The sequence below is a fragment of the Dama dama genome, chromosome 5, assembly GCF_033118175.1.
Source record: "Dama dama isolate Ldn47 chromosome 5, ASM3311817v1, whole genome shotgun sequence".
Lineage (NCBI taxonomy): Eukaryota > Metazoa > Chordata > Mammalia > Artiodactyla > Cervidae > Dama > Dama dama.
In genome coordinates, this window is record NC_083685.1 from 82983700 (window position 1) to 83004345 (window position 20646).

General features: G+C 39.2%; 1 protein-coding gene across 1 annotated transcript in view; it reads left to right on the top strand.

Annotated features, from left to right (window-relative positions):
• The window catches only part of USP32 (ubiquitin specific peptidase 32), a 192641-nt gene that overhangs the window by 39256 nt on the left and 132739 nt on the right, over positions 1 to 20646 (top strand). Inside the window, exon 2 of the mRNA XM_061142699.1 lies at positions 16580 to 16707. Within this exon, the coding sequence (XP_060998682.1) occupies positions 16580 to 16707 (128 nt within the window). The remainder of the gene's footprint in view (positions 1 to 16579; positions 16708 to 20646) is intronic.

Sequence of the window (20646 nt, forward strand, 5' to 3'; positions counted from 1 at the left end):
GTGGACATCTTTCTGACTGGTTGGTGCTGATGTTCAGGAATGTTAATCATCAATTTTCTGGTTTCAGTCAGTTTGGGGTCTTTGTGCTTGTGGTCAGCTTGTAGTTACCACCCTCCACTGGGTAGGCATCTTAGTTTCTGTAGAAAAGCTCAAAGATACATGTCAGACTGTCATCTGTATCCCTTCAGTGACTTAGTTTTGTGACTCTGTTCAAGCTATTATTACTTTTCTTGCTTGACTGTTTTTCCTTTGTTTCTGCATTTTCTACTTCTTCAACTGTTAACTACTTGAGTCTCCTCTTTGGCCAAAACAGAGAGGGACACAGAGGGGCTAGTACCCAGGAAAATTCTGTGGGGTCCCACTTGGTGTCTGTCTCCTCCTTTTCTTTGATGCTCCTTAGTCACGAGGGGCAGGGGTGGTACAAGAAAGGAAATAAAGTTTGTTTTTAATTAATTAGTTTATTTTAATTGGAGGCTAATTACTTTACAATATTGTAGTGGTTTTCGCCATACATTGACATGAATCAGCCATGGGTGTACATTGTTCCCCATCCTGAACCCCCTCTCACCTCCCTCCCCATCCCATCCCTGAGTGTCATCCCAGTGCACCAGCCTGGAGCACCCTGTCTCATGCATCGAACCTGGACTGGCGATCACTCCATAGATGATAATATACAGTGCTATTCTCTCAAATCATCCCACCCTTGCCTTCTCCCACAGAGTCCAAAAGTCTGTTCTTTACATTTGTGTCTCTTTTGCTGTCTTGCATATAAGGTCATCGTTACCATCTTTCTAAATTCCATATATATGCGTTAATATACTGTATTGGTGTTTTTCTTTCTGACTTACTTCACTCTGTCTAATAGGCTCCAGTTTCATCCACCTCATCAGAACTGATTCAAATGCATTCTTTTTAATAGCTGAGTAATATTCCGTTATGTATATGTACCATAGGTTTCTTATCCATTTGTCTGCCAATGAACATCTAGGTTGCTTCTATGTCCTACCTATAGTAAACAGTGCTGTGATGAACACTGGGGTACATGTGTCTCTTTCAGTTCTGGTTTCCTCGGTGTGTATGCCCAGCAGTGGGATTGCTGGGTTGTATGACAGTTCTATTTCCAGCTTTTTGAGGAATCTCCACACTGTTCTCCATAGCGGCTGTACTAGTTTGCATTCCCGCCAACAGTGTAAGAGGGTTCCCTTTTCTCAACACCCTCTCCAGCATTTATTGTTTGTAGACTTTTTTGATAGCAGCTGGGAATGAAGTTTTGGATAGAGAGGTTAATCATAAACTCTGCAGGGGAACTTGGTTTCAGTGGGACTTGGGTTCAGTCTCACCAGAATGGCATTAAGCATTCATATTCCTAACCAACACTCTGTTAATAATGTGTTCTTTAAGATGTTGGAGACTTTCTCTGTAGCCCTCTTCTTTCTAAGCTCGCCCTAGATTTGCCTTTGATGTCCATATTTTTGCCAGCAGTTCCTTAACAGCAGTCTAAGCCTTTTCTATCAAGTATCTCAAAACTCCTCCAGCCTCTAACCGTTGTTGTTCAGTTACTAAGTTGTGCCCAGCTCTTTGAGTCTCCATGGACTGCAGCACATCAGACTCCTCTGTCCTTCACTGTCTCCTGGAGTTTGCTCAAATTCATGTCCATTGAGTAGGTGATGCTATCTAACCATCTCATCCTCTGCTGCCCCCTTCTCCTTTTGCCTTCAGTCTTTCCCAGCATCAGGGTCCTTTCCAATGAATCAGCTCTTTGCATCAGGCGGCAAAGTATTGGATCTTCAATTTCAGCATTAGTCCTTCCAGTGAATACTCAGGGTTGATTTCCTTTAGGATCTGCTTCCACATTTTTATACATTTGTTACAATAGCAGCTCACTTCTCAGTACCAAATTCTGTACATGTTAATCAGCTTGGGCTGCCATAACAAAGAGCTTTCCTGGTGGCTCAGCAGTAGTGAACCTGCTCCTGTAGGCTCAATCCCTGGGTCAGAAAAATCCCCTGGCATAGGAAATGGCAGCCCACTCTGGTATTCTTGCCTGGTAAACTCCATGGACAGAGGAGCCTGGCAGGCTACAGTCCATGGGTCTCAAAAGAGTCAGACTCGACTGAGTAACTAAACAATACCACCACCATAACAAATATCATAGACTGGTTGGCATAAAAAACATTTATTTTGTCTCAGTTCTGGAGACTGAAAGTCTACAGAAGTTTAGATTGTAGAAGAGTTTGGTTTTTGGTAAGGACTATTCTTGGCTTGCAGATGGCTGCATTCTTTTTCTGAGCTCCTCACATGGCTTTCTCTGTATGTGGGAAGGTCCTAGAGACACTGTGAGTCATGTTGCATCTTAGGTGGACTTTAATCTGATTGGCCCCACCCTTATAATCTCATTTAACAGGAGTTACTTCTTAACTTAAAAAGCAGAGACCATTACTTTACCAACAAAGGTCCATCTAGTCAAAGCTATGATTTTTCCAGTAGTCATGTATGGATGTGAGAGTTGGACTATAAAGAAAGCTGAGTGCCAAAGAATTGATGCTTATGAACTGTGGTGTTGGAGAAGACTCTTGAGAGTCTCTTGGACTGCAAGGAGATCCAACCAGTCCATCCTAAAGGAAATCAGTCCTGAATATTCATTGGAAGGACTGATGCTGAAGCTGAAACTCTAATCCTTTGGCCACCTGATGAGAAGAACTGACTTATTTGAAAAGACCCTGATGTTGGGGAAGATTGAAGGCAGGAGGAGAAGGGGACGGCAGGGGATGAAATGGTTGGATGGCATCACTGTCTCAACGGACATGAGTTTGAGTAAACTCTGTGAGTTGGTGTTGGACAGGGAGGCCTGGAGTGCTGAAGTCTATGGGGTCGCAAAAAATCAGACACAACTGAACGACTGAACTGAACTGACTTCTTAACTCCAAATGCAGTCACACTGGGGGTTAGGGCTTCAGCATGTGAATTTTGTTAGTGACACATACATTTGATCCATAACAGAAATGTAATTTTGGTCGACCTTTGATTAACCTGGGGGTTCAGGGTGCTGACCCACCACCCTAGTTAAATTTGGGTATAGTTAAATATGGGTTAACGATGAAATGTATGTTAATTTCCGATGCCTCTTTGTCTAATATTTTCTCTTTAACCTTTCTATTTTCACTTTATTAACTTTCTTATTTCATTTGCCTTCATTTCTTCAATCTTGTTCTGCTTCTACTTCCTGCATTATTTCTTTCTTAGGCCAGAAAACTGATGGTGGGAATTTTGGTAAATATTTTTCCATAATGCTAGAGATCTCAAATCAGGGCCCAGAGGCCCTTCTTTCTTCTCTGTTATTGGAAGATGACATAAAATGAGGAGGGATGGATTTGTATGAGGGCTAATGTATATCTCTTTGGCTTTCTTTTTCAAATTTTTCAAATGTTTAGAGCAGGGGTCCCCAAACCTTCAGGATCTAAGGCCTCATGATCTGATTTGGGGTCTATACGTGGAATATGTTGTGTTCATATGAACAGTGAGCACTTAATATAGAAGTCTTAAATCAGATTTAATTTTTCATTAGCTTCCAGATGTACATTCCAAATTTTAAAAATTTACACTTTATTATACTTCTTTCACACTCTTACCAGAATAACTCCTGAAAACATAAAAACTCATTAGCATATTTATCACCCTAGATATTCCTTCCACTTCTCTTCCCAATACTTTTCTTTCACAGTTCCCACACTTTGCATTCCAGCCTCTCAAACTGTCCTGCAAATCAGTGGTCTTCAACCTTTTTGGCACCAGGGACCCGTTTCGTGGAAGACCGGGGGTGGGGGTGGGGATGGTTTGGGGGTGATTCAGGTGACTTACTCTGCACTTTATTTCTATTGTTGTTACATCCGCTCCACCTCAGATCACCAGGCCTTAGATCCTGGAGACTGGGGACCCCTGCTCTAAACATTCCTAACATCCTCTGACCTCTGTGCTCACTCCCTTCCTGATACTTGACTGTTCTTCCCGTTTCTCTGTCTTGGGCTCATTCTTAATTTTCTGGCATGAGAATGGCCCCCTTTTATGAAACTTTCCTAGATTCCTCTGTAACCTTCTGTACTCCCGTATCACTTGCTTATACACTTTATTATATTCTACTTTGTGTTTTTAGAGTGTTACTTATGTGTTCATTTATTTAGCAAACATTTGAATCCCTGGGTTCTACTTACAGACTTCAGTTTATTGTTTTGGGTTGGAGCCTGGGCATTCGAATTCTTTCAATGCTCCTCAGGTGATTCCAGGATTAAGAATTTATGGAATAAAGATATAACAGTGCCCACAGACAGAGTTCAGAGCTGTGGTGGCTTGCTGCTGAGATACTGGTGAAGTGCCTAGGGAAGGAGCGTGGCAGTGCCCCTCTCGCTGCTTGGGGTGCATGATGCCTCTCTAATAGTTCTTTGCAAAATAAATGCTGAAAGCTGTTTTCTCTTGTCACCTTTTTTTTTTCATAAAAGCAAACATCCTCAGGTTTCTTTTGGTTAATGAAAACAGGTGCCAGTGCAGATTTCTCATTAAAAGTGAAGTGGTATAAAGTGAACCTTTGAAAAGTGGGGGATATCTGTATATGCATGCATGCAGAGTTGCTTCAGTTGTGTCCTACTGTTTGCGACCCTTTGGACTGTAGCCTGCTTGGATCCTATGGCTTCTCTGTCCTTGGGATTCTCCAGGCAAGAGTACCGGAGTCAGTTGTTAACCACGCCTTCCCCCAGGGGATCTTCCCGACCCAGGGATCGAACCTGTGTCTCTTATGTCTCCTGCGTTGGCAGGCGAGTTCTTTACCACTAGCTCTTCCTGGGAAGCCCCACCTGTATATAATTAGTGGAAATACATAGTTTTGTTCAGTTTTTCTGATATTTTGTGTAGCTGTATGGGCCATTCAGAATATGCTTGGATTACTCTGTAACTGGAAACAGCTAGACAAACAACAGTGAAATGTTTTTTCTGCTCTTGTTGATATTTTTGTTGTTGTTATTCAGTCACTCAGTTATGTCCGACTCTTTGTGACCCCATGGACTGCAGCACACCAGGCTTCCCCATCCTTCACCATCTCCTGAAGTTTGCCCAAACTCATGTCCATTGAGTCAGTGATGCCATCTAACCATCTCATCATCTGTTGTCCTCTTCTCCTCCTGACTTCAATCTTTCCCAGGATCAGCGTCTTTTCCAGTAAGTTGGCTTTTAACAAGTGGCCAAGGTATTGGAGCTTCAGCTTCAACATCAGTCTTTACAATGAATATTCAGGATTGATTTCCTTTAGGATTGACTGGTTTGATCTCCAAGGGACTCTCAAGAATCTTCTTCAACACCACTGTTCAAAAGCATCAGTTCTTTAGTGCTCAGCCTTCTTTATGGTCCAACTCTCACATCCATACATGACTACTGGAAAAACCATAGCTTTGACTAGACAGACCTTTGTTGGCAAAGTAATGTCTCTGCTTTTTAATACGCTGTGTAGGTTTGTCATAGCTTTTCTTCCAAGGAGCAAGTATCTTTTAATTTTGTGGCTGCAGTCACCATCTGCAGTGATTATGGAGCCCAAAAAAATAAAGTCTGTCACTGTTTCCATTGTTTCCCCATTTTTTGCCATGAAGTGATGGGACCGGATGCATGTCCTTGGTTTTTTGAATGTTGAGTTTTAGCCAGCTTTTTCACTCGTCTCTTTCACCTTCATCAAGAGGCTCTTTAGTTCCCCTTCGCTCTCTACCGTAAGGATGGTGTCATCTGCATATATGAAGTTATTGATATTTCTTCTGGCAATCTTGATTCCAGCTTGTGCCTCATCCAGCCCGGCAGTTCTCATGATGTACTCTGCATATAAATAAGGTGGCAGCATACAGCCTTGATGCAGTTCTTTCCCAGTTTTGAATCTGTCCACTGTTCCATGTCTGGTTCTAACTGTTGCTTCTTGTCCTGCCTACAGGTTTCTCAGGCAGCAGGTAAGGCGGTCTGGTATTCCCACATCTTTGAGAATTCTACACAATATGTTGTGATCTACCCAGTCAAAGGCCTTATATTTTTAAAATCCATTTAAAAACACCCTCTAGAGAGGCTATTTGGGGGAAAAAATTCCAGAAATTTCCAAAAAAACCAAAACTTCAATTTACCAGTCCTGTTACAACCAGACAACTATGTATATATTGATAGCATCTACACTGTGTTTGCAATTTACCTCACATTTATATTGTATTAGGTATTATGAGGAATTGTTTAGTTGCTAAGTCGTGTCCAACTCTTTGCAACCCCATGGACTGTAACCCGCCAGGCGTTTCTGTCTATGGGATTTCCAAGGCAAGAATACTGGAGTGATTTGCCATTTCCTTCTCTAGGGGATCTTTCAGTTTCTTGTGTTGACAGGCAGATTCTTTACCACTGAGCCACCAGGGAAGTCCATGAGAAAGGATAGGGAGGTGATTTAAAATACAGAGTATAAAAAAAAAATCTAGAGGAGGACTTCTTTAGATCATATGCAAATACTACACCATTTTATATAAGTGATTTTGTTCTTCTCTGGATTTTGGAGGGTGGAGTGGAGGTGCTTGTCCTGGAACGAATTCCCTGAGGATACTAAGAGTTGACTTGGGTGCTTTCTTTACAGTTAATGAAAATACTTTCTCTATGCTTGTCTGTCATACCTGCCAAAATTGCCTCCTTTTTCTTGATATTTCCCCTCCTCGCTTTCTCTTTTCCTTCCCACCCTTTGTTCCAGGGTTAGGTGGGTCTGCTGGGATAGTACTATTAGTCTGCAGGTAAGGAGGAAAAGGACAGGGGCAGAAAAAAAATTGTTCTTTTTTGAACTTTTACCTCCTTCCTCCAGACCTCGTTTTCACAACTTTCTTCCAGAGTTAGGAGTGGAAAGTGAACAGGGCTGCTCTCATTACTGCTGGAAAGCTCCTCCTCTCCTCCTAGACTGTCATTATCGGACATCCATCCTTTTCCTGTTTTTATTTCTTTATATATATATGTATACACACACACACACACACACACACACACACATAAGTGACAGTGTTAGATTCAAATATATGTATGTTTTGTTTGTGCTCATAACCATTTAACCAGAGGTTTCCAAACTTGGCAGCTCATGGGCCATATTAAGACTGCATGTTGGTTAATTTTTATTTAATTAACTGCTAAAACTTTTAAAGTAGAGAGATTTCACAAAAATTTTATATTCTTGGGTTCCTCATTGCTACATTGCAGCCTAGCCCTGGAACTTAGTAGCAGCTTCATGCCAGGGAAGGAATATGTGCTTTCTAGGGTTCCACCGACCCTACCTGGCCCACTTCATCATTTATATTACCAGTATTTCCGTTTTTGAGCTTTGCATCATTAGTCTTTACTACCACCAGTAATTCCTTTTATTCTTGAACTTGTGTTCCAGAGCAGAGGAGCTACAGAATTTTTTTTTTTTTTTAAGAATATTTTATTCACACAACTTTTTTTCCCAGTGTCAGAACTGAGAATAGTCAGGTATAAAGGAGAAGTCTTATGTTTCTGGCCTTTTGCGTTGGAATTACATATGTATGTTCATTTATTTGGACAATATTTATTGATAGTGATGGTAGAGGATCAAATGAAATTCGGTTCAGAAATAGTGGAGAGTGTTAAAGAAGCACAAGTTTCTTGTTAGTGCCCACCACCCTGACTATGTAATCCTTCACTGGGATATAGACTGCCTGGAGTGACGTCAGCGTCCTCCCCTTAGCTCACTGCAGTATACTGTTGCTTTCATCCTGCACTAAAAACCAAGTCATGAGAGAGGGTGGGAAAGTCTTGGATGAGAAGGTGTCCAGGAGACACAGATTTGTGGTTAAGTTTAAGCCAAATCCAGCCACGTCAGTCACTGTTACATCAGTTGATACAACCTGTAAATCTTACTTCTGTATTTCCAAGTGGCACAGTGGTAAAGAATCCACCTGCCAATGCAGGAGATGCAAGAGACGCAGGTTTGATCCCTAGGTTGAAAAGATTTCCTGGAGTTCAGTTCAGTTCAGTCGCTCAGTCGTGTCCAACTCTTTGCCACCCCGTGAATCGCAGCACGCCAGGCCTCCCTGTCCATCACCAACTCCCGGAGTCTACCCAAACCCATGTTCATCGAGTCAGTGATGCCATCTAGCCATCTCATCCTCTGTTTTCCCCTTCTCCTCCTGCCCCCAAACCTTCCCAGCATTGGGGCCTTTTCCAATGAGTCAACTCTTTGCAGGAGGTGGCCAAAGTATTGGAGTTTCAGCTTCAACATCAGTCCTTCCAATGAACACCCAGGGCTGATCTCCTTTAGGATGGACTGGTTGGATCTCCTTGCAGTCCAAGGGACTCTCAAGAGTCTTCTCCAACACCACAGTTCAAAAGCATCAATTCTTTGGTGCTCAGCTTTCTTCACCGTCCAACTGTCACATCCATACATGACCACTGGAAAAACCATAAACTTGACTAGACAGACCTTTGTTGGCAAAGTAATGTCTCTGCTTTTAAATATGCTATCTAGGTTGGTCATAACTTTCCTTCCAAGGAGTAAGTGTCTTTTAATTTCATGGCTGCAGTCACCATCTGCAGTGATTTTGAAGCCCCAAAAAATAAAGTCTGACACTGTTTCCACTGTTTCCCCATCCATTTCCCATGGAAGTGATGGGACCAGATGCCATGATGTTAGTTTTCTGAATGTTGAGCTTTAAGCCCCATTTCCAGTATTCTTGCCTGGAAAATTCCATGGGCAAAGGAACCTGGTGGGTTACAGTCCATGGTGTCACAAAGAGTTGGACACGACTGAGGGACTGGGCATGCATGCGTATAAATCCTACTTAGCTCAAAAGACAGCTATTTTCTCTTCTAAACATAACTGGTGATTAGGTTGTTTATATTGATAAGTTGCTATATTAGGTTTATTATAGGTCAGCTAGGTCTTGATAATGTCATGCTATGGATGCCCAAATGTGAGAAGAAATCACAATAAGGAGATCTTGATATGAAATACATATATATGGAAATAGCACTAGGTACACAACTGGCTATCTGCTTTGCTCTTAGTTGTACTTAGTAATGTAGTTTGGGAGCGCTCTTTCCCCTTTTTAGGTGTTCTTCCTCTGTGCACAGCTATGTCTTTTATGTTTACTGTATTGTCATTGCTTATTCGTGAGTCTGTCTCTTGGCTGAGTTCCTCGAAGGCAAAGTTGGCTTACTAGTTTTGTGTTCCTCATGGCCTAGCACAGTTTTTGGGCATGTGATCAGTAAGGGCCCAGTAACCTTTAATTAATGATTGATTGACTGATTGCATTTCAGAGGGTCTTATTGGAGGGATTCTGTTCCTGTAGTAAACACCATAATCTTTATTTTATTTCTGTTTCAGTATTTGCCCTTTCTGTGTAATTGCTTTTTTCAATACTTTCGTGCTCTAATCATTAAGTGACTATCAAGTACTTTCTTTTTCTTACCATATCTTGTATTTGATTGTGAGTTGCTAATTCTCACCAATTGAATATTTTGAAAACTGAGATGTCTTGAAATCAAGGCTTTTTGTTGAATGAGGTTTGTGTTCAATTCTTTTGAAATTTTGTTTCGATATGAAAAGAGCAACCTTTCTCCCTTATTCCCTGTCTTTTATTCACTTCCTGTTTGAGTGACTTTCACTTTGACTTTTCCTGTTTGAGAAAGGATTTTAGTTCTGTTTCTATAGTTTTCAATAAGATTCTAGTTGGTTTCTTAACTCTCATGAGTGTTATAGGTGTAGTTGAAATGTTTCTACAGTTCCTTAGATTAAGAAAAACCTAAAGTAAAACCAGTCCTTGAGATTTATTTAGTTGGCTGAGCTGGGTCTTTAGTAGCAGCATGTGGAATCCCTGACCAGGGATTGAACCCGAGCCCCCTGCATGGGGAGCAAAGAGTCCAAGCCACTGGACCACCATGGAAGTCCCAAGATTTATTTTTTTTGAAGGTGAAATACCTTTTTCAGCTTTTCTCATCATGGTCAGATGTGTTAGTTTACTGTCAGACTTTCCGTCTTTATTCTGGAGTCCTTTCATTTTTCGTCTGGTCTTGTTCTCTATGCTTACTGCATAGCTGTCCTCCTCAGATACCGTAATCATCCTGGGAATTTCCTTCACCTCTCTCCTGCTGCAGTCAGTCCAACTCTCACATCCACACATGACCACTGGAAAAACCACAGCTTTGACTAGACGGACCTTTGTTGGCAAAGTAATGTCTGCTTTTTAATATGCTGTTTAGGTTGGTCATAGCTTTTCTTCCAAGGAGCAAGCATCTTTTAATTTCATGACTGCAGTCACCATCTGCATTGATTTTGGAGCCCCCCAAAATAAAGTCTGTCACTTTCCATTGTTTCCATCTGTTTGCCATGAAGTGATGGGACCAGATGCCATGATCTTAGTTTTCTGAATGTTGAGTTTTAAGCCAGCGTTTTCACTCTTCTCTTTCACTTTCATCAAGAGGCTCTTTAGTTCTTCTTTGCTTTCTGCCATATGGGTGGTGTCTTCTGGGTATCTGAGGTTATTGATATTTCTCCTGGCAGTCTTGATTCCAGCTTGTGCTTCATCCAGCCCGGTATTTTGCATGATGTATTCTGGATATAAATTAAATAAGCAGGTTGACAATATACAGCTTTGATGTACTCCTATAAAAAAAGCTGAGCGCCGAAGAATTGATGCTTTTGAACTGTGGTGTTGGAGAAGACTCTTGAGAATCCCTTGGGCAGCATGGAGATCCAACCAGTCCATTCTAAGGAAATCAGTCCTGAATATTCTTTGGAAGGACTGATGCCAAAGCTGAAACTCCAATACTTTGGCCACCTGATGTGAAGAACTGACTCATTGGAAAAGACCCTGATGCTGGGAAAGATTGAAGGCAGGAGGAGAAGGGGATGACAGAGGATGAGATGGTTGGATGGCATCACCGACTCAATAGACATGAGTTTGAGTAAGCTCTGGGAGCTGGTGATGGACAGGGAAGCCTGGTGTGCTGCATTCCATGGGGTCACAAAGAGTCGGACACGACTGAGCAACTGAACTGACTGAACTGACTGAACTGACTGGACTGGACTGAACCACTGCAGTCAGTGTTTGCTGGCTCTGTCTTCTTTCCTTTGTTTACCCCCTCATTTTGTTGTAGGACAGTCTCCTGTAGCTCTCTGGAAAAGGTACAAGAGAGTGTTGTACTTTTTTTCCTTGTTATATTTTTATAGTCCCCTATTCTTATTTGGATGTAATTTTCTTATTCTCTTTTGCTGAGAATATTTGGAGGTTTTCACTTTTTTCATCCTTTATCATTATTTCTACTTACCCCTCCTTTCCCCTTATTTGTTTGTCTTGATATTTTTCTTTTCTTTTTTTTTGGTGTTCTATGATTTTTTTTTTTATTGAGACGCTTTATTTAATACAATGGGTATCTTGCCATGAGCATCTGCTATACTGTTGTTCCTGCAAAATTATTTGATCCTTTATCCATTCTGTGGCTGATCAATCTGGAAAGCTCCAAACTGGGATTTTTCCTTCTGGCAGGCATTGCATTTCCACCTCCAATTTGAGGATGACATCTGGTTTGGTAACATGATGCCCTGCTACAGAGACCAGGTTGCTGTAGGTCTCCAGCATCACGTCTTTGTACAGGGTCCTCTGTGGACGGTTCAGGTACTGCTACTCCTCTGGGGTTCCGCCATTCCCTCCTCCTCTTGGGAAAAACAAGAGATGTGTGAAGACTGAGCTCACTGGGGCCATCTTGCCCAGGAGTCAGAAAGAAGCCCTCAGGTGCAGATTCACTTCAACTGGAGCATTCAAAACAGGCCCCTACTTGGGGGCTCAGAAAAGGGGATATGGGCAGGAGAGGTGGGGGCACCTAGGCAGGAGCTTGAGGATGCGTATAAACCCTTAGCTCAGGTCAGATACGTATAAACCCTTAACTCTTTTTCGACGACAGATTTTTCTGTTCAGTGCAGAGGAGACAGTTACGAGAACTACTGTTTGTCTTGGTAATTTTCTTATTGAAATCTTCTTCAATATTTGGTGTTCCTTGACCGTTCATTTTTTTTCGGTCTGTGTTATTGATACATAATTTATATACAATAAAATGCATAGATTTTAAGAATTCAGTAAGTGAACAGTTGTTCACTTTTGTAGCCACCACCCCAATCAAATATATAAAAATTTCCACACCTCAGAACAGTTCCCTCCTATCTCTTTGCAGGTGTCTGTTTCCTGCAACTCCAGTCACATACTGCCCGCTTCACTACCTGTCAACCACTGTCTGATGCCATAACTGGTTTTGCCTCTGTGTGACTTTTATATATAATGTAGTCATATGGTATATCCTCTTTGTGTCTGGTTTATTTTGCTCAGTGTAGTTTTTGAGATTCATTTATGTTGATGCATGGATCAGTGGTTTCTTCGTGTTTATTGTAGAATACTATTTCATTGTATGAATATACCGCATTTACTTCATCACCTGTTCCTTTATCAAGGGGTTGTTGTTGCTAGGGGTTTTTTTCTATTGTTAAAAGCTCCCGTGTATATTTCTGTGCAGTATTTTCTTGTGTAATTAACAAGGAGTGGAATTAATTGGGTCATAAGGTTAAGTATATGCTTAATTTTATAATGACTATCAAGCTGACTTTTTATTTTAAATAGTTTATGCATTAAAAGATTGATTGGAAGACTTATATGTTTGAGTATATCCCTTGGTGACTTGTGGATTTTCCTTTTGGGAACCCAGCCATTTTTAAAAGGGGAATGGAGGAATCCCCCTCACCCCATGTCAGTAACAGTAGGTCTTTGTTCTAGGATCATTTACTTTCTTTAGAGAAGAATACTCATTGATTCTGCCCAGGTGATACATATGTCAGAATAGGGGGAGGGAGGGCAGCGAGATGCAGATGCTCACTTAATCTTCACCTTTTTTCATACCTCATTGTCCTTCCTGTAGCTGTCAGATAAACCTGATGTGGTCGAGTATGGAGCCTTTGTGTCTCAGTGTTTCAGAGAATGTGTCTTTGGTTTCTTGATATATATCTACATCTAAAAGTGGTGTGTGGTGGCTAGATGGTAGATTGGTGCCTGACTCTGTTGTGCTTTAAGGGACCTGAGATTAGTCTAAGCACGTCTCTTGTAACTTTCAACCGATTTCTCTTCCATCCCACTTTTTACCGCCACCCCACCCCTTTTTTTTTTGTGGAAATTCGTACAGTGAATTCCTGAGCCTTTTTTGGGTGCTCTAGACAGGGTAAGTTAGTTTACTTTCTTGTTCATATTTCTCAACTGGTTTCGATTGCTTAGGTTTCGATTTTCATGGGTCTGCTTAAATCAGTCACCACTCCTCCAGACACTAATGTTCCCCATAAAAAAATTGACTGTCTCATAGTTCCTCAGTTCCTTTTTCTCCTGTTTTCTTTGTCCTTGTGAGTTTGTGTCCTTTTTTCATTCTTGCTGCAATTTTAGTGAAGTCTGTAGAAAGGAGGTAAAAAAAATCCCACGTGTTGAACTTTCTAATTTTTCCTGAAATTGCCTTTTCGTTCTAAAATAAGTGCATTAGTATTATGTTTTCCTACCTTAAATTTTCTAGACTTGATTCTCTTTTGTTTTCCATCCTGCCTAAATTTTTATTTTTAAAGTTTTCAAGGTTTCACTTGTATAGTGAACACTTTTATGTATTCCTTGTCTACAGGTGAACTAATTGTCAGACTTTATTTTTTAATAAAAATACTGTTTATTTTCAGTAAATATGGACCTCTGGCAGTATTTTAGTGTCTGATAGTCTATTTTGTGCCTATACAATAACTTATTCAGTCTGTCTGTTTGCTTTTGTCGTTGTTGTTTGGTCACTCAGTCGTGTCTGACTCTCTTGGCTATCATAGACTGTAACCCGCCAAGTTTCCCTGTCCATGAGATTTCCCAGGCAAGAATACTGGAATGGGTTGCCATTTCCTTCTCCAGGGGATCTTCCTAACCCAGGGATTGAACCTGCGTCTCTTGCTTTGGCAGGCGAATTCTTTACCACTGAGCCACCAGGGAATCCCTGTTTGCTTTTACAAATGCTTTAAAAAATTTATGTGGGTGTCTTCTCATGTTATAAATGAATAGATTCATTAGTCATCAGTCATCATTGCTTATTTTTAATCATTGCTTCTTTTTTTTTTTAACATATTTCCAAGCATTCCTTCAAATATCTGTAACCAACAGTGTATAGATTATCATTTTATATCACAGTGATTGATTTCTCTTGTCTCCTCCTCTGGACTAGGAGCATCCTAATTTGTTAGTAAAGCCATTAATGAAAAATAGGCATACTGAAGTAATTTCTTCTCCATAACTAATTTATAAAATTATCTTTGTTTTGTTTTTTCACTTTTGCATTCTAAAAAGGGGGAAAATCAGTAAATTGGGGATGTTAATATTATGAATTCATTTTTTTTATTGAATTAAGCATCTAGTAGTTATACTTTTCTGTAGCTGCTTATTCGAGTATTAGTTCTTATTGTTTTATCATTGCCCTACAGGTTGTAGAATTTGTGAACTTTCCCTCCCTACCACAGAGTTTTCTTGAATGATAATCTGTGGGCCAGGCACTCTTCAGTCTTTATCTTGCTGGCCCTTTCTGCCTTACTTGAGACTGTAGACCAGCCCCTTCTTCTTGTCCTTTGGAAACTGTGCTTTTGTTTTTCCTAAGTATTCCTTGTCAATCTTGTTTGAATATTTTTCTCTTTCTCAGCAGGTACTGTAAGCATTGCTTTCTTCCAGTTTTGTCTCTATCTCATTTATGCTCTTTATTCATGACTTTAATTGCCGCCTACATGCTTATGACTTTCATCAAACCTTTCCTAAACTTTACACTCATAATTGTAAAAACTCAGTGGGTCTCCTGAAGGTTCCTCATTTTCAGTATGTCGTTATCATTTCAGTTCAGTTCAGTCGCTCAGTTGTGTTCAACTCTTTGCGACCCCATGGACTGCAGCACGCCAGACCTCCCTGTCCATCACCAACTCCCAGAGTTTACCCAAACTCATGTCCTTTGAGTTGGTGATGCCATCCAACCATCTCATCCTCTTTTGTCCCCTTCTCCTCCTGCCCTCAGTCTTTCCCAGCATCAGGGTCTTTTCAAATGAGTCAGCTCTCTGCATCAGGTGGCCAAAGTATTGGAGTTTCAGCTTCAACTTTAGTCCTTCCAGTGAACACCCAGGACTGATCTCCTTTAGGATGGACTGATTGGATCTCCTTGCAGTCCAAGGGACTCTCAAGAGTCTTCTCCAACACCACAGTTCAAAAGCATCAATTCTTCGGTGCTCAGTTTTCTTTACAGTCCTACTCTCACATCCATACATGACTAATCGTTTAATTTATTATTTATTATTTTTCCTTCCTCACTTTTTTTTCTTACATTCCCTTTCTACATACTAAGACCATCCTTCCAAGTTTCTCAGGGTAGAATCCTGAATGTTACTCTACATTGGTTCTACTTTTCAGTTAAGTTTCAAATTCTGTTGACTTTTCCTTCTAAATAGTTCCTGAATAGCTCCTCCTTTTTCTTCTCATAATAGCAGTCCACCTTTTGCTTCCACATTTTGCTTACCACAGAACTGGTAAGCTACCTGAATTTTATCTGAATGTGTTCTGTTTCCTATCTGCCTGGAGTTCATACCTGAATTGTGTCTAACTGAATCCCTTCCTTACTGTGTTAGAATTTCTATGACTTGGTCAGTGACTGCCTTAGGTTTATCTTTTACTACTCCCAGCTTTGTTCATTTTGTTCTGGTAACATGCAGTTCTCCCTAGCTCTATACATCATCCTCTGTATACTTTGAAACAAACTATTATCTCTGCCTGGCATGCCCTTGTCTATTTTGCTTGGGTTAGCCTTTAAAATTTTATGTAATCATCCTCTCCATCCAGAAGTCTTATCTTTCTTCTCTAGCATGGGCTAAAGGTACCATTTGTGGTACCTTCACTGACCACGTAGTACTAAAGAATATTTTTCTCTCCTTGTAGACAGAGATTGTTCTATTCAATGAAAGGCTTCAATGCCTAAAATAAAGTAATGGCTCAGTAATTTTTTTGTTAATGGGTGTCTAAAAATTATAGTGTATTAGCATCATTTATTTATAGGTTACTTTCTTTGTTGAGGATGACACAGTTTAAGCTAAACTTGGGAGCATGGATAAATACGTACTCAAAGAGTACAAATAATATAATTTTTATTCCAGAGGAAATGAGTACATTGCTGCTGAAAAGGTATTAATGCCAGAGCCTAATGCCATTCAGCTTACCTGCTAATTGTTACCTCTTCTTTACCCTTTGCCTAAAATTTGTATGCATAACTTAATGTTCTGCCATTTGAAGACAGTGGGTCAAGAATTTTCATATTTATTTTTAAGATTAAATTTGAAAATATTAGAATTATGAAAAATATCTTTGGGTTTATTTTACTTATCTGGGAAGAAAAGTAATGTTTGCTAGTTTTTGTTAGGAACTGGATTGAAAAAAAAGTAAAGATTTTGAGAGATGTCTTTTCTCCTCAGGTTTCTTACCTGTCTTCTGTTTCTGAATTGCAGTTACAGATGTGGAGCTGAAACGACTGAAAGATGCCTTCAAGAGGACTTGTGGACTCTCGTATTACATGGGCCAGCACTGCTTCATCAGGGAAGTGCTTGGGGATGGAGTGCCTCCAAAAGTTGCCGAGGTAATCTTCATGCTCTAAGTTTTCCTGTGAGATAGTTAGCCACCAGTCTGAATTCTTGAGGGTTCTCCTGGTCTTGACCGATTTAATCTTCCCTACAGTTATTTTTCTTGCTGAGTAGGTAAATAGGTCTTGCTTTAGATGTCAATAGGGCTGTGTTCTTAGAGGCCAAATGGGAGAACTGCAGGAGTGCACCTCTGCTTCTGTGTACTTCTGATCTTTAAGAGCTGCAGATCGTAATCATGGGGCCATTTACATGATTGGCTTCTTATTCTTATGAACTTTGTCACTCTGACATGTCCTTTTTATGTTGGGACTATTTTTTATGAACTTAGAGTTTTAAACCTTTCCATATAGTAAAACCTAATTAAATTAATTCTGTAAAATTTAGTGTTGTATATGAAACACTAGCTTATTGGAAGTTGTAAAGTCTTGTTTAGATTCCATGAAAAATTTTTAGGTAGAGATACAGTGAGCTAAGTTGGTATAAATATCCCCTTTCTAACAGTAAATTCACTGCCTTATAAAGTGAATAAAGTATATATAGTTAGGTATATATACAGTTATGTAATATGTCGTTTGAAAGAAGAACTGAGAATACAATTAATAAAAGAGTAAAATTGTAATAAGAATTTTAAGCTTAGTGTATTTCATAAACCTTAATTCACTATTCCTAATTAGTGACAGTTGCAATTTCTAACCCATGCTATGTGCTTTTGAGTTTATGGTTTATAATATAGAAAGTATATTTATTGCTTTTTTTATGTGTGTCTTTTTTTCTTGGTGGGGATATATGTTGTGTTAATTTTATCATGTATTCTTGTGTAGAATTATTATGTACTTTCTTGCTGTCTTTAATTTGGATTTATGACAATTAATTTTTTCCTAATACTATTTATTGGGACCTTTTTTTCAGTATGAATTCATCCTCCTGTTTTGCCTTAAATGCTAGTATAATATAAAAATTTGTAATTTAGAATTTTTCATTTTAGGATATAACTAGCAATTTAATGAGTTAATATAAGTTGCCAATTAGAGGAAGGGATTTAAACTGAATCCATAGTAATTAAAACAACATTCTTCCAAATTCAAATATATACTAACTTAAGGCCTTTCTTTTTCTTCAGTTTCTTCCTTAAAGTCGAAATTGTCAGACTGTAAATTTGTGGTGCTGAGAAAACTTAAGTTAGAATATCTGATTTATTTGTTTGGATCATGTATAAAGATTTACAGGTGTCCATCTACATACCTATAAATAGATGTCCATTCAGGTCCTTGTCCAGTTTTTAATTGAGTTGTTTGTCTTTTTAATACTTGAGTTGTAAGAGTTCTTTAAGTATTCTAGATCCCAGTCCCTTATAAGATATGTGGTTTGCAAAAATATTCACCCGTTCCATAATTCACTCTCTTGATGGGCTTACCCATTCTTCCTTTCATCCCTTGTTTCATCTGGGAAACTAAGGTCACAAAGATTTACTCTTATGTTTCCCTGTGAGAATTTTAGCTTTTACTTTTAGGTCTCATCTGTTTTGTGCTAATTTTTGTGTATGGTGCGACGAGTCCAACTTCATTCTTTTGGAAATAGCTTTTTAGTTGTCCTGTTACCAAGTCCAAGCTCCTATCGCTCATTGCATGACAGGTCAGTAAACCAAGAGATGTGTTGTTGGTGCAAGAAATAGCGACTTTTTCGAGAAGCTAGCAGATCAGGAAGATGGTCAGCTAGTGTCCCAGAGAACCATCTTAACCTGAATTAGAAGTTAGTCTTTTATACTGAAAGCGGGGAGTGTGTGTGGCAGGTTGTTGCAAACTTTTTGGTACCTTTGTGCTTACAGCTGTCCAGGCAGGTCTGATCACAATGTTCCTAGACCTTCTATGAGATAACTATTATTCTCCATTCTACAACTTTTTATCTCTATATGAGTGAGCCTTGAGAATGGGCTCTCCTGTATGTTTCAGGCTGTAGCAGCATTCTTTTACAAAAGGTGCAGAGCCTGCATGACTAAGCAGAGGCAGCAGAGCACAAGGGTTAGAGTTAAAGGAGTGGATTCAGTATGGAGTCAAGTTTCTTCTCGTCAGTTACAGTCCTATCACTGTTGGAAAGATTATTCTTTCCCACTGAATTGTCTTATCACTGTTGTTGAAAATCAGTTGACCATAAGCATACGGTTTTATTTCTGAATTCTCAATTCTATTCCATTGATTTCTGTCTATCCTTGCATCAATATTGCATTATCTTGATTATGCTAGCTTTGTAGCAAGTTTTTAAATCAGAAAGTGTCATCTCCTCAGCTTTATTCTTTTTCAAGTTGTGTCTGTTCTGGGTCCCTTGCATTTACATATGAATTTTAGTATCAGCTTTTCAATTTCTGCAAAAGAGGCAGCTGAGATTTTGATAAGAGTTGTATTGAATCAGAGTACTGCCATTTTAACAATATATTAAATCTTCTGATTCATGAAATTAGAATGCCTTTTCATTGCTTTAGATTTTTAATTTCTTTCAGTGATGTTTTATAAGTTTTCAGTGTACAAGTCAAATGTCCATCAATAGAACAAAATGTGGTGTATCTGTAGAAAGGAATATTGTTAATAAAAAAGGAGTGAGGTTTTCTGTTACATTCATGGATAAACTTTTAAAACATTCTAAGTCAAAGAAGCCAAACACAAACACCACATAATTTTTTGTTCCATTTACATGAAAATGGCCAGTATATTAAAACATTCTAAGTCAAAGAAGCCAAACACAAAAGACCACATATTTTTTTGTTCCACTTGGATGAAATGGCCAGGATAGCGAACTCTATAGAAACAGGAAATAGATTAATGGCACTTTCATTAAAATTTTAGCCAACTTTTTTTTCTTACTTGCTTGCACAGTAGTTGCCTCTTCCCCCTGTTGTTTTGGAGGAATCTATCCTTGAAATGTCAAATACAGGTTTTCCTGTTATTTCAGCTCTCTGATATGATCAAGAAATGTAAGATGATAGTTAGAGGGTTTTTTCTTGTTTTTTTGGTTAGGAGTGACACTCAGGCTTTCTGCAGCTAAGGTGGAAATGGAACTCCCTGGAGTGTCATTTATATGTGAATATTTTGTAAATTTCCTTTTACTGAAAACTATTTCAAGAGTCTCTGTCCTTTGGACTATGTGTTAAGAATTATCACTGACTAGATTAACTAAAGTAATTGTTTTACAAGGATGATCTTAATTTTAAATTGTAAAATCTACAGTGATAGTTTCAAATTTCAATTTCTTTGCAGCTAACACGTTTTTGTGTGTAAACTCTGGCACAGTATTAAACACAAAAAGAATTTTATAAATGCTTTTAGTGATGATGGTGTGAGCTTCATTTATCCTATTATTTACTGACCTAGGCTTATTTTAAGTGAGGAGTACTTTAGCATGTGAGTATTGATTAGTATTTATAACATTGTGTAAGTTTTAAAGTACTATAAGGAATTAAGTACTTCTGTCTTTGATCTTTGGTATTTTCTCATGGAATGGGTGTCTGTATAGTGTCTTATACAATAATCTCAAAGAACGAGTGACCCCACTGAGCTCAGTTCTGGAACAGTTTCAGCATTTGTATAAAATGAGCCTTTTGCTTATTTCAGGCATCTCTCCAAGGCAGGCAGGTTAATAGATAAATTTCATCAACTTTTGTGTGTATTTGGGAAAAGGAATGAATTTATGAGTATGTTTCATCCTTGCAGAGTACATAGTTATTTGCTAAAGAGGAAATGGTACATTTGAAGTAGACAGACTCATAGAATGGAGGATCTGTATTCTCTAGTTGCAGGGAAGTCAAGGGAAGTGAGGGAATTTCTAAACAAAGTGATTAGTTGCAAAGCTAAGGAAATAATCATTCCACTTTATATAGTCATTGTGAGATCTTTCTTAAAATCCTTTGGAGAGTTTGGGCCTTAAATCTGGGTGAAGAGGGTCAC